We start from the raw sequence: 14,601 nt of genomic DNA on the forward strand, positions 1-14,601 counted from the left end.
AGAATCACACATATTTAATAAAGATGGGAAGAATGGACTGAAAAGATAAAAGAGTAGAAATCTGACCTATCCCGACAGAACAGGTCATACTTTGAGCCTCCACCTCAAGATTACCATTGTAGGTGGCTTGTAATTAACATGATGACCATTAAGGTCTGAATGACAACTCCTGCAATTTCAGCTACTGATAACCTCAAACTCAGAAAATAATCTTTATGCAATTTTCCAACACTGTCTTATTTGTGGAACATGAAAGTGTCCCCCAAGGGAGTTTACTTAACGTCTCTTAGTTCACCTTCCTTATCTAGAAAATGAGAAAGAAGTCATCTTCTGGGTATCTTGAGGATTCCAGGAAATCATGCATATAAAGTGAATATGAGGAAGATATCAACATTAGAGATAGCCCAAGGTCATCAGCCCATTAAAACAAAATCCAAGTTTTATTAAGTATCACCTGTTTCATTCAAATATAATAAGTATACCTGTTCTAAAATCCGTCAGAGGAGGAAGCGCCTCTACCTTCTTATTAACCCTCTGCAGTGCTTCATCAAGGCTCTCGGATTGTGATTCCCCGCTGACTCCACTATCATCTGTGTCACTATGCTGGTTAGACTGGTTACAAGTTTCTATAGAATCAAGGCAAATATACACCTAAGTGGGGAGAATGAAAGGAAAACTTTCAGATTCTGGAATTTCAAGAATTCACATATGTGGACAAAATTACTGTGGCAGACAGCCTCCAGCGATGCTCCCAGAGACCCCTATACCTCCTGATATTCACCTCCTATTCCTTCCCACATCCTACCACACTTATCTTGTGATCAAGAGAACATGATTAGGCCGGGCATGGAGGCTCATGCCTATAATCCCAGCACTTTGGAAGGCTGAGGTGGGAGGATCACTTGAGTTCATGAGTTCAAGACCAGCCTGAGCAACACAGTGAGACCTCATCTCTACTAAAAATCAAAAAAATTAGGCCGGGTGCGGTGGCTCACACCTGTAATCCCAGCACTTTGGGAGGCCGAGGCAGGGGGAATCACGAGGTCAGGAGATCGAGACCATCCTGGCTAACACGGTGAAACCTCGTCTCTACTAAAAATACAAAAACAAAAATTAGCCGCGCGTGGTGGCAGCTGCCTGTAGTCCCAGCTACTCTGGAGGCTGAGGTGGGAGAATGGTGTGAACCCGGGAGGTGGAGCTTGCAGTGAGCTGAGATCGCACCACTGCACTCCAGCCTGGGCGACAGAGCGAGACTCCGTCTCAAAAAAAAAAAAAAAAAAAATTAGCTGGGCATGGTAGTACATGCCTGTAGGCCCAGCTGCTCGGGAGCCTGAGGCAGGAGGAATGCTTGAGCCTGGGAAATTAAGGCTTCAGTGAGCTACGTTTATGTCACTGCACTCTCCAGCCTGGATGACACAACATGACCCCTATCTCGAAAAACAAGCAACAAAAACCACAACTGCAGTGACAGTGTATGACTCCTGAGACTGGCTTATAAGGACATGTAGCTTCTGGCTTGGTAGAACTGCCAGGGAGTTCATGCGCCAGGAAGCCATAGCCATGCTTCAAGCAGACAACTGGAGAGGCCAAGGGCAGGAAACACAGCCTTCCAGGTGACGCCATGTGAGTGAGTCTTTTTGAAAGTGGTTTCTGCAGCCCCTGCCAACATCATGATTGCAACCTCCTGAGAGCCTGAGCTAGAGTGCTTAACTCAGCAGCTCCCAGATTCCTGACCCTCATGTATGTTTGTATTAAGCTAAGTTTAGGGGTAAACTGTGATGCAGCAATAAATAAGCAAAATTACCAAAACCAGCAATAGTTGTTTAGCAACTATATAGAGCATAACATGCTACTTACTCTGCTCTCTGATGAAATTAGAAAGCAAATCCTTCCCCTGCCTGTGAAAGAATGGCTTACTGTGTAAAAGGCTGAAGGAGCTGCTGAAGCTACTTATTTCTTCCTCTCTTTGTTAGCCAAGGACATGTAATTGAACTTTCAGTGCCTTTATTCACGCATTCAATCAATATTCACCAGGTGCTTAGTATTTATCAGGCACTATTCTAGGTTCTGGGGATACCTCAATGAACAACATGGAGCTATACCCTAAGGGGAGGCAGACAAACATAGTAAGTGGAACACGGTGTCAGCCAGGTGATTAAGTGGAAGAGTTCAGTGCAGGAAGAGGAAGGGAAGCGAGATGTTTAAGATTTCATAGGTAGAAACGGTTCCACCTTAAAAATCTAAATATCGGATATAAGCATAACATGGAATAAAGCAGCACAACACCAGGAACCCAGTAGGTCCTTAAAAAACACTTGCCTTAAATATTAACAAATATCTGAAGAGGATACTATAGGGTGGGGCAAACTAGAGGTCACGAATTTGCAACATTTGAAATCAGGAAGATAAGTGAAGAGTCACTTCGAGTTTTTAAGACCAAGATAGCCTGTTATGTTTTTATTCACCAACTAATCATTTAGATCACATACTTCATTAGGTGAGACAACGTGCTTAACTTGAACAGCATAGAGTTCTCCTGGAGAAGGCAGAGATGAAGACAAATAAGGTGGTAAAAGAGGAGTGTCTGTTTCAGCCGAAAGCAATTCCTAAAACATCACAGAAAAATTCAAATTTCAGAATAAGGACAAAAATCTATTACATTATAAAAATTCATGATGGTGCCAATTTACTTTTCAATTAGCAGAAAGCAAGCTCTCTTAAATACTGAATACCATAAAGTGATTTTATTACAGTAGGACCAAAATGTGATGATAATCAAAGATCTTTAGTATTCTTTTGTCCTCTAATTTTAAAAGTGTTTTGTGCAAAAAAATGCATGAATGTTTATTGATGTGCATATTATCTACACATACAATTCTACATACAATTCTAGAAGAATAATAGTAACTGCCACTAATGAGGGCTGGGGTGTTTGAGGTGCAGAATGAGGAACAGATCCTTTTTCCTTTTATACATTTTTGCAGTATTTAAGAATAAGTACTTTCTAATAAAAACTAAAATAATACATGAAATGCTAAAAAAAAATTTAAGTTAAAATCATCAAAAAGGTGTGCTTTCTCTTAAGCCCTATGAAAGCAAAGGAATACTACAGTTACGTGATTCCCAGGAAGATCACAGCACCTAGCAATTGTTAAAAGCAAATGTGTATAAAAATGTGGTGCATGTTTTTCTGCAAATACAAGCAATATCTTTATAAAAAGTTCTTATTCTTCAAGAATATGGTAATTATCTTAAGTAAAACCATCATATTCAAATTTGTAGGTTAATTTATTACTATTTAACATTTCAAACTGGTAGACAAAACAAAAAAAAAGTTTGAACCTAGGAAAATTCAGCAAAAAGTGATCAGCCACTGTTGAAATTTGTTGAACTTAATTAAGTAATAGGCAATTTACAATAAGGTTATGTTATTTTCATAAATTACAAACGTTTATGTACTAAAACTCTTCCTGCACCAAAAAGTCCAAGTGACAAAAGAAAAAAACAGATAAATTGGACTTCATCAAAATTAAAAACTTTGGTACTTAAAAGGACACTATCAAAAAAGTGAAAAGAAAGCTGGGTGTGGTGGTCCATGCCTTTAGTTCCAGCTACTCTGCAAAAAGGCAAGAGGGCTGCTTGAGCCCCGGAGTTCAAGACCAGCCTGGACAATATAGCGAGACGCTCTCAAATCCATTAATGTGAAAAGACAACCCACAGAATAAAAGAAAATATTTGCAATCATATATTTGATAAGGTACTTGCATGCATAAAGAACTGTTATAGCTCAACAATAAAAAGATACATAACTCAAATAAAAATGGGGAGTAGATTTGAAGGGATTTCTCAAAAAATATATATATATATCCAATAGGCACATGAAAAGATGCTCAACAATACTAATCACCAGGACAAGCATATCAAGTCTACAGTGATATGCCACTTCATGCCTATCCTAAAATGGCTAGAAAAACAGATTACAAGTAGTAATCTGGTGAGGAGGTGGAAAAAATGGGGTCCTTGCACACACACTACTGGCATACATGTAAAATGATGCTGCCACTTTGGGAAACAGTCTTGGAGATCTTTAGAATGTTAAACATAGTTACCACAGACTCAGTAATTCCACTAATAGGTGTATACCCTAAAGAAGGGAAAACATATGTCTACATAAAAACTTGTACCTGATCAGACAGCAGCATTATTCGCAATCACCATAAGGTGGAAACAACCCATGTGTCTATCAACAGATGAATGGGTAAACAAAATATATCCATACAATGGAATTTTATTCAGCAACAAAAAGAAGTGAAGCACTGATATATACAACATGTATGAACCTTGAGAATGTTATGCTAAGTGAAAAGCCAGCGACAAACGACCACATAGTGTACGATTCCATTTATATGACATGCACAGGATAAGCAAATCCATAGGGACAGAAGTGGCTGTCATGAAGCTAGGGAAGGAAGAATGCAGAATGACTGCTGCTGGTACAGGGCTTCTTTTGGGGGTGATGAAATATTCTGGAAATAGATAGTGGTGATGGTTACAAAACAGTGAACAATATTAAACAACACTGAACTGTATATTCAATAGGTAAATTCTATGATATATAAATAACTCAATAAAACTGTTTTTTATAAAAGAGAGCTGTCCTGTATCAGATCCTGCGTATTAATGAAGTGTCCAAAGTTTCCAAAATACTTGGATTGTTACTTACCTCAAACCTTATTTCCCATTGTTCCTCTTCATACTTTTTATCATGATCTGATCTTGGTTTCTGAAATAATATGGTATTGAGTAAAATCACCTTTAGATATATTGTTTTAAGGTACTTTCCATATTTCATCCCCACAAAAACTGGGTGCATTTCCTTGTTGGTATTATTTATTTCAGATCAATTACAGGAAAATCTAACGTTCTGAATAATCTCACCATAAGTTTTCAACAATAAGAAACCTCAAATGTATGTTAACACATGTCAAAGCTAATTCATTTATTATAAGAGTGGGAGCTCTTACCTTTCCCTTTAAAATGTTCACAGTGAATAGTACAACTAGAACAGAAAGACTAAGTAATCTTTATAAAACCTATTTAATAACAGACGTAACTTCTTTTACACACTCACACACTCACCCACAACAACCACACCTCTGCTTTAAAGAAAAAGCTGGCAGTGAGGATTACAGGTACAAAGTTATAGCACAATTTCTATTTGAGAGAAGAAAGTAGTTTTCTTTATCCATAGAACAATGTTTGGTTGTGTACTATCACCAAAATGAATATTAAAAAGTCTAACAAGTAGACTGCAACTCTAGAAATAAAAATATCGTGATATAAAATATAATGATGCATAATCTATTCCTATAAAAGATTTATAGCAGCTTGAAATGTGAAACCATATCTTGTAACAGGCTATATTTTTTAAAGTACTAAACCACAGAAGCACCAGGCAAGGAATGAACCACTTATGGAAGCTAAGCTCAAAATGTGACTCTGGGTTTCCTGTGAGAAGGCAAATGAGAGAAATTTTGTAATACATGGCTTTTGTGTCAAGTAAAAGGAAAAAATATTTTATCTGGAGCAAGAGCCCTCTGCTGGTACTGAATTCTATAAAGATTTTAGAATGTGCATCCCTACATTCAAACAACACTGAATAGCATGGGCATCGCGCTAGGTTTGAAGGTACAGAAACATTAATTGAATCTTAATGTAATTAAAGTCTTTTACAGGACATTTATAATGCATGACACAACCTATTTATCTTTCTCAGCAAAAATGTGTAAGTCCTTTAGACTCTCTTAATAGATCAGATATGCAGAATCATATTTAAGACATAGTGTAAGACAAAATGTGACATTTTAACTAGACTTTTCTACACTTTAGATTTTTATAGAAAAATAATTCACTTACTTCTTTCAACATCTCCTCAGTATGTTCAGAAGTACAGTATTTATAGTATGCCATAAAATAAGAAAGTGACATTCCATCAAAATAGAGGTGAATAGACAATTTCTCCCATGGATTTTTAGGTAACTCCTATTTAAAGTTCAATAAAGATAATTATAAAAATAAACTCCACTTGATGACATTTTTATAGTCAGCAAATATCAAATTTAGCTTCTGACAATCATAGTATTAACTAGACAGTTTGGCTAGTGACTCATTTCATAGAATTTTCTTCCTGGTATTTTGATGCGCTATAAGCGAGTAATTCTACTACTTTGGTTTATGTAATATACACTTTCAAGTTCATAGAGTTTTCTAGGTATTTACCACAAAATAACTAGTTATATATAATTCCAATTCCCAAATACATCACCTTTAGATGATACTAATAAATTACACTACGTAGAAAGAGAAAGAAAAGGTTACGTTCAGAGGTGAAGAAATAAAGTTTCATTTAAAAATCCAAAATTGGTGGGACTCGAAACAGTCTAAAAGCAGGAATCATGGTAACTTTAAAACTCTGAATAAAGTTCACTTACAGTTATTGGGTACTGAATGTGTCCGTAACTGATAAGCTGACCTACAGCAATTCTCTTCATTTCCACTGATTCCACCTTTGTCCAAACTCACTGCTCCTCACTGTTTTACTGCTCCTCACTGAATTACTGTTGCTGCCTCCCAGCAGATCTTGTCCTATCTCTTCTTACCATTCACTCTTCTGCCAATGCAGTCCCCTCCCTCCTAGCCCTGCTCCTGCCTCAGCACTCTTCTCCCTGCACCCGCATGGTCTGTCCTCTAACCATTTTAAGGTGTTGACTCAAACGTTACCTTTGCAGCGACGTCTTCCCAGATGCATGTTTAAAGTGGAACCTCCTCCCTGGCCATGCCATTCCTGTCAGCCTCTCTCTTATCTAATCTCATATTCCTCATAGTTTATTTTCTCTTTCCCACCACTGAAATGCAAGCTCTAGAAAGGCAGGGATTTCTTACTGCTCAGCCCCCAGCTGTGTGTCCAGGCCTAGAGCAGAGGCTAGCACCTAAGAGGCCCTCGGTCAGCATCTCCCTTTGTGTACAAAGGGAGAGGAGTGAGTCTGGGCAAGGCCTGCTGTTGGTTGGGTTGTGTGGCATGCACATTCGTGGTCTCTGAGACACCTGGCAGCCTTTGCTATATCACAAGCTGTTTTTCTGTGTCAATTAAGCGAAGAAGCAATGAAAGATGTCTAGACCAACTAAAAATTTCAATCTCTACCATATTTCAGTGACTTGCCATGGAGACTAAGTAACTAGGGAGGGACTCTTAGTACTAACAAAAGCCACTTTCTTATGTAAGTGAGTGTGTGCCTCCTTTAGGTTTTTATCACTCTATCATCATCCTTTAATACAGAAATACTTTGCTGACCATGTATCTTCCCACTCAGGCCCTGCAAACATAGCAGCTGCAGGTTGATCTTATTACCTCACTGCTCAGAAACCTCCACTGAGGCTCTCCATACCAACCCCACCAACTGGCCCCTACCTCTCCTGAATGCTATTCACTACCACTACTACTCACAAAACCTCCACTATTCAAGTCAAACAGTTACACCATTTCCCTAAAATGTCTCTCTGTACCTTTGTGCATTTCATTTCCCCAGTCAGGAGAACATTACAAGGGCTACCTCGATTCTCACCATCTCTAAATTCCTATTACATTTACTCTTTTTACCAGTCACTTAGCTCTTGGCATGTTACTTTGTAGTGCAAATGTTTTAGGTTTTTGCCTTGTTTCACTAGCCAAATAAGGGCTTTGAGGACACGGATCATGATAGACTCCCTGAATTACCTGGACCTGAGACAGTGCTGAGTGTTCAGCACCATCTTGGAAACTGCTACATATAATTATAAACATGTCCAACAATTTAATACTGCTTCCTGTAACAAAACAAGCTGTTAATAAAGAATCTTTCAAATTAGTGACTTTAATGGTTATGAAAGTTCTCAGGAACTTGTTCAAAATCAGGCTTATTTAAAGCAAGCCTAGGAACCAAACTGGTAGTTTCTTTTATGCTAACAAGCAATTCACATAAGAAGGTATATACCATTGCTTATCATAAAAAATATCCCTCAAATTATGTTAATTATAATATTTTACGGCAAATAATTTATACCAACTATATATACTTTAAATTACCATAATGTGAATGTCCACCTCTCTCTTTGAAAGCAGTTGTTGAAGAACTTCTATTGCATCTGGTTGCCACACATTCCCAACCTATTTGAGATTAATAAACTCAGATTCTTTTATGCTTTCATAAAATCAGAGCAGGAAGCAAATTAAGATACATAAAAGTAGCCATAAACAAATAATATCAGACAGTAGTACAAAATACACAAGCAGTTCTCAGAGAATATCATAGGTACATGATAAAAATAATCTTTAAAAATGAACAATTTGAGTACTCATTTTATGCTTTAAAAATATAAACCTGTTCAGCCAGAGGTGAGAAAACACACACACACACACCCTACATTTAAAAACAAAACATTACATTTAAGACTTTTTAAAAAAGACCAATATGCCAATGCAGTGCTTGTATAAGGCCTGCAATATGTACTCATTAAGGAATAGTAATTGTTACGTTTTTATGCGTTGAGAGGTTCACATGGTGAGGAAGTGAGGCTTCCTGCCAAAGTGATGTGAGTCAACCATCTGAAGTGGACCCTCTGTCTCCAGTTGATCCTTCAGGTGACTACACTTACGGTGGACAGCTTGATGGCAGTATCACAAGGGACCATGATATGGTTTGGCTGTGTCTCCACCCAAATCTTATCTTGAATTGTAATCCCCACGTGTCGAGAGAGGAACCTGGTGGGAGGTGACTGGATCATGGGGCAGTTTCCCCCATGCTGATAGTGAGTTCTCACAAGAACTGATGGTTTTGAAAGTGTTTGGCAGTTTCTCCTTCAATCTCGTTTTCTCCTGCAACCTTGTGAAGAAGGTATGTGCTTCTCCTTCGCCTTCCACCACAACTGTAAGTTTCTTAATGCCTCTTCAACCATGGAGAACTGTGAGTCAATTAACCCTCTTTTCTTCATAAATTACCCAGTCTTAGGTAGTATCTTTATAGCAGTGTGAAAATGGACTAATACAGACCCCTTGTCAAAACAACCCAGCTAAGCCACTCCTAATCCCTGAACCACAGAAACTGTATGAGATAATGAAAGTTTATTGTTGTTTTAGACCACTAAGTCTCAGCTTGATTTGTTATGCAGCAAGACAGAATAAGACACTCTTTTATCTGATCTCCAGCTTCAAGTTTGTTGTAATTTCATTTCATAAAGAAATAAATTTTTGCAATCTTATACCTTCCCACTTATGAACACGTCTCTTCATTTATTCAGATGTTTTACAGCCTTGAGCATAATTTTGTAATTGTCTTCATAAAGGCTGTTTAGCTGTCTTAGTAACTTATTTGTTGGTGTTTCATTACTTTTTTGTTGAAACTGAAATTTCATTTTACATTCTAAATATTTCTAAAAAATTATTAATAAAAACTAATATTTAAAATTAATCATTCCACAAATTATTATCTACTCACAGGTGTGGTATTATGGAGCTGACAAGGAATACAAAACTGGGGTATATCAGGATACAGCAAAATAGGGTAAAGATGGCACTGTGGAATCTTTTCAGTGAATCCATGATCTAAATATTGTACCTGAAACAGGACAAATACAATTTACAGTTAAAATTTATTATCAAAAGCTAGGGGACAAAAGGTATTTCCTGTTATTAGAAAAAAGACAGGCCGGGCTTGGTGGCTCATGCCTATAATCCCAGCACTTTGGGAGGCAGAGGTGGGTGGATTGTTTGAGCCCAGGAGTTTGAGACCAGCCTTGGGAACACAGCAAGACCCCATCTCTAACAAAAATACAAAAATTAGCTGGCTGTGGTGGTATGTGCCTGTAGTCCCGGTTACTCAGGATGCTGAGGTGGGAGGACTGCCTAAGCCTGGGAGGTCAAGGCTGCAATGAGCTGTGATTGTGCCACTGCCTCCAAGCCTGGTGACAGAGGAAGAACTTGTTTCAAAAAAAAAACAAAAAAAACTGAAAGGTTTAAAATCTGGATTTCAAAAATTTCCAGGAAAAAAAGCAATACTGTATTTATTCTCTCATCCAATAGTGTATCAAACCTCATTGTAAAAAGGTTTTCTTACACTTAACCCATCAGACTTTTTTAAAAAAAAAAACTGGGTTTTATTGGATTTACAAATTCCTCAAGAGCAATCCCTTTTTGAAATGCTTTAATTTTGATAATTCAATTTCTAAATTGTCCGAAGAATACGGAATGCCAATAAATTATTTCTTCTGTCCCAACTTAATGAAATGAACATATCACTGTTTAACTGGATTTGCTTGGCAATTACCATTAAAAAATAAAATAGAATTAAACAAAAAATGTCTGAATACCTCACAGATAATTAGGATATGGTTTCACGAGACGTTTATTTCTTAATGTGAATCACAGGATAAACTTTGAAAGATACCAGGTTAAGAAATGAAAAATCCATTGTGTATACTAAAAATGTAAAGTGACCACATGAAAAAAATAAAAGGTGATGATTAAACTATCAAATTTCTTTTAAGTAAGTTAAAATAAACAGATATTTGGACAGCATGAGAATTTTTATAAAAGTTCACCATCTTATTTATTTTGATTCTACAAATGTAAAGTTCATGAAGTATGATAACTTGATGAACACTGAATTTCATTTTACCTTTGTAGAGAAAAAAAGGTCAGGGGTTATCTGAGCAACTCAAATGTATGTATAGGTGAACGTATGTCACTCTGCACATACATTCAAGTTGCTCAGATAACCCCTATAACTATCCAGATGTTTAAGTACTTACCCCAAATTTGAAACTATTTTACTTCTATGAAAACCATTAAAAATTTGTAGTTCAATAGAAAAAGCGTAAGACTTAGAATCAGAAGTTTAGGAATCAGATGCTTGGATATTAACTCTAGCATTACTACCCAGTGACCCTGGCAGGTCACTGAACCTAAATTTCAATTTTCTTATTAGTAAAATGGGAATAATAATCTGTCTAGAATAATTGTAAACAAATTATAAAATATAAATGCATATATGTGAAGGAAGCTAAAAAACCTGAAGTGCTATGTAATCATTAGTTATCATCATCAAACAGAAAATAAACTCCTGTCTAGGTGGAAACAAAAGACTTTTTCACTTAAGTTTTTCTCCCCTCACCCCTAATTAAAACTAAAGTTTTCAAGTGCTGAATATATGATGAAGTACTTCATCAATTTCATTGCTTACTTATACAATGTATTAGAGGTATTTAAAATACAATGTATTAGAGGTATTTTCATATATATATTTATATATATTATATTTATATATATTATATATTTACATATTATATATTTATATATTATATATATTTATATATAATATATAGTTTTATATATTTATATATAATATATAGTTTTATATATTTATATATTATATATTTTTATATATATATATATTTCAAAGGATGTAGCTATTTTTGAAGATTTTGAATGAAACCTGAGTGTTAGTTACCTCATTATTCTGGAAAGGTAAATTAGTCGTTATCCTGAAAAACTAACAGGGCCATAAACAAATTTGCTAGCGAGATATTTAACATACTGGAAAACATATTGTTTTACTTAACACTATGTGTGGAAACAGGGCTACCAATTACAACTAAGAGGTCTATCCATTAACCAATGATCAAATCCCTCCCTATTTTTTGCTTATTCAGGTTACTAAATATATTTGTAAATAAAATGAAAAATTATCACAAATAAAACTATAATATAACCTATATTCCTACACAATTTTCATCAAAAGATGTTTTAATCCAACTTTCTTGTGTTCAAATGCACAAGACTATTTAATGCTATAGCATTTAGCTTTATAACAGTCACAAAAGAATATCAGACTCACTCTGACGGCACCACCTACAACCTCCATCACCTTGCCACGATACCACAGAGTATCGGATCCTCTAACTGCACATGCTTCTCCTTTTTTCCAGAAATAAGGCTCCAAAAGACCAAGGCATTTTAAATTACTTTGAATTTCATTTGTCATTTTTATTAGCTCAAATTCTGAAAAAAAGTATTAAAGATAGAAAGCATTAAGGAAAATTCCCTATCATTTGTCAATTTAATAACTTCATCTCTTCAGTAATATAATTAAAAACCAGTTCCCAAAACAGAACTTTTGTAAAAATCTGTGTTTTAAAACATACTAGTAATAGCATATAAACCATATTATGATCTTTGATTATATTTTGAGAGTACAAACATCATAAGGAGCTCTAAACACATACCAGCTAGCCTAATATGAAAGTCCTACCAATTCAAAATAGGGTCAGTTTGACAGCCCTAAGTAAAACAGAACATGGGTTATATACTACTTGTTGCTTAGATACAGTATGATGATGGGAATATAAATTAAATTTTCAATTTTGCTTTTATTGCTAATTGGCCCATTAGTTCCACAGTAAATATATATATATATATATCCATAACTGATACCATAGAAGGCAAGCTCTGGAGTCAGTTACCATTCCCATCTTACTGCTTTAGTTGTGTGATCTTGGGTAGTTCCCTTACCTCCAATAAGCCTCAGTTTATCCTTCCATAATACCACCACCTATTCTGGGTGTAACAGCATCTTCTGGGAATAACAGTACCTGTCAGTATCATCAAGTGCTGCAGGAGGATTAAATGTAAAGCATCCAGCACACTGCCTGGCAGATAACAGGCTACTAGTTTGAACAATGACTATTTATACATGTCAAGCAAAGTTTCTGGGTTACGTATTATTACTACAGGTCTCAAACGTTATTTTTTCCAGAACAGCCAATTGTACTGATTTTATTCTGTCTTTCAAATTAAAAAATATATTTAGGAGATCAACAAATGAGAAAAAAATTTCAGTAAATTCATAGCTACCATACCCTTACCCATAGGTACTAATTAGGAGCTAATGACACTAAGCCCTACAGGTGCTAGAGTTACCAACTATTCTGATGGGCCCAGGTTATAGTCAGGAAGCATTTGCAGCATTTGCACATAAGCCTAAAGATCTCATGAGGGACCTGAATATTCTCAAAGGTTCCTAAAGCTCCAGTTATTTGTTGTGATTTCTTTTCTCATTCTCAAGAAATATAAACTTCTGTATTTATTTTTAGAAAATGAGACAGGGTCTTACTCTGTTGCCCAGGCTGGAGTTCAGTGGCATGAACACAGCTCACTACAGCCTTGACCTCCTGGGCTCAAGCAATCCTCCTGCCTCAGTTCCCTGAGTAGCTGAGATCCAGGCATGCACCACCATGCCCAACTAATTTTTGCATGTTTTGTAGCGATGGGGTCTCACCATGTTGCCCAGCCTGGTCGCAAACTCCTGGGCTTAAGCAATCTTCCTGCCTTGACCTAAAGTGCTGAGATTACAGGCGTGAGCCACTGCACCCAGCCTGTATTCTTTTTTCATAGGGAGCCTCCAAACTTGTGTAAGTGACAGGTCTTACAAACTTGGAAACCCTCCACCCACACCCCCAGCATCTTAGTCCCAAGGTGAGGAAAATAAGGGAGACACAATGGTGGAAAGCAGGTTAATTTATGCTAGTCCTGATCTAAGAGTCATTTTAGCAGCCTATAGAAGCTGGTTTCATGTTGCTTCTCTTCCATGCTGGGAGGGTACTGAGGATGTCTACATAATCACTGGTGGCCTCTCTAAGTTCTAAATTCTGCCAACCACATGTGTCATTGCCACTCTCAGGTGTACAAAAAAATGGGGCTCCAGGATTTTTATATTCTCAAGGATCCCAAGGTTTACAGATGCATAAAAATATTGAAATCATGGAGGAAAGAGTAAAATCCTGAGTGGCAGCCCTCATATATCATGATGCTGAAAACCCAACTACTTCATCATATACCTAACTCCCTTATTCTTACCAAACTTCATTACTTCTATTCTTCCAGCCAGGCTGAACCCCTTTGTCTTATCTATGCCTACCTCCCTAAAGTTCCTAACTCTAAAAAGGTCTACCAGTATTTTTTCCCTGTCCATATCTATCTATATTTCCAAAGCCATGGGGTTTGGAGCATTTCTCAAAAGTTATCTTTTCTCATCTCTAGCCTAACTTTGCCTTTGCTTTGTGACCTTGCAACACTTTGAACACAGTGTCTCCCACAGAAACAATAGGGTAAAGTGAATAAAACACACGATTGAAGAAGCCAAGATGCACCTAAAGAAAAACAAGAAATCCAATGGATTTCAAGCGTTATACGATACACAACAAAGTAACTTGTATACACACTAAAAGTAGTATAGGCTATATTCAGGAAAAAAAACTGGTATTGGTGTAGGGATAAATAGCACTAACACAGAACAGAAAGTTCAGAAACTACTCATGCATATATGGAACCTTAATCTTTGACAAAGTTAGCATTGCAGATCAGTGGGGAATGTGTGGAGTATAAGCCGATGAGCTAGGACTACTAACTAAACCTATAAAAAAATTGGATCTCTTCTTATCTACTGAAAAATCAATTCCAGGATAGCTTAAAGACTTTCTGTAAAAAACAAAACTATAAACATTTTTTTACAA

The 14,601-nt window shown here is 36.5% G+C and overlaps 1 protein-coding gene across 5 annotated transcripts in view; it reads right to left on the minus strand.

Annotated features, from left to right (window-relative positions):
* Positions 1 to 14,601, minus strand: part of RNF17 (ring finger protein 17) — a 137,686-nt gene that overhangs the window by 17,436 nt on the left and 105,649 nt on the right. For all 5 annotated transcript variants that reach the window (XM_063650630.1, XM_054445930.2, XM_054445929.2 and 2 more), the window contains 7 exons: positions 11,928 to 12,091; positions 9,531 to 9,650; positions 8,123 to 8,203; positions 5,917 to 6,042; positions 4,724 to 4,783; positions 2,490 to 2,606; positions 483 to 651 (listed from right to left, as the gene is read on the minus strand). In XM_063650630.1, the coding sequence (XP_063506700.1) occupies positions 483 to 651; positions 2,490 to 2,606; positions 4,724 to 4,783; positions 5,917 to 6,042; positions 8,123 to 8,203; positions 9,531 to 9,650; positions 11,928 to 12,091 (837 nt within the window). The remainder of the gene's footprint in view (positions 1 to 482; positions 652 to 2,489; positions 2,607 to 4,723; positions 4,784 to 5,916; positions 6,043 to 8,122; positions 8,204 to 9,530; positions 9,651 to 11,927; positions 12,092 to 14,601) is intronic.

This window comes from Pongo pygmaeus, chromosome 14 (genome assembly GCF_028885625.2).
Source record: "Pongo pygmaeus isolate AG05252 chromosome 14, NHGRI_mPonPyg2-v2.0_pri, whole genome shotgun sequence".
NCBI lineage: Eukaryota > Metazoa > Chordata > Mammalia > Primates > Hominidae > Pongo > Pongo pygmaeus.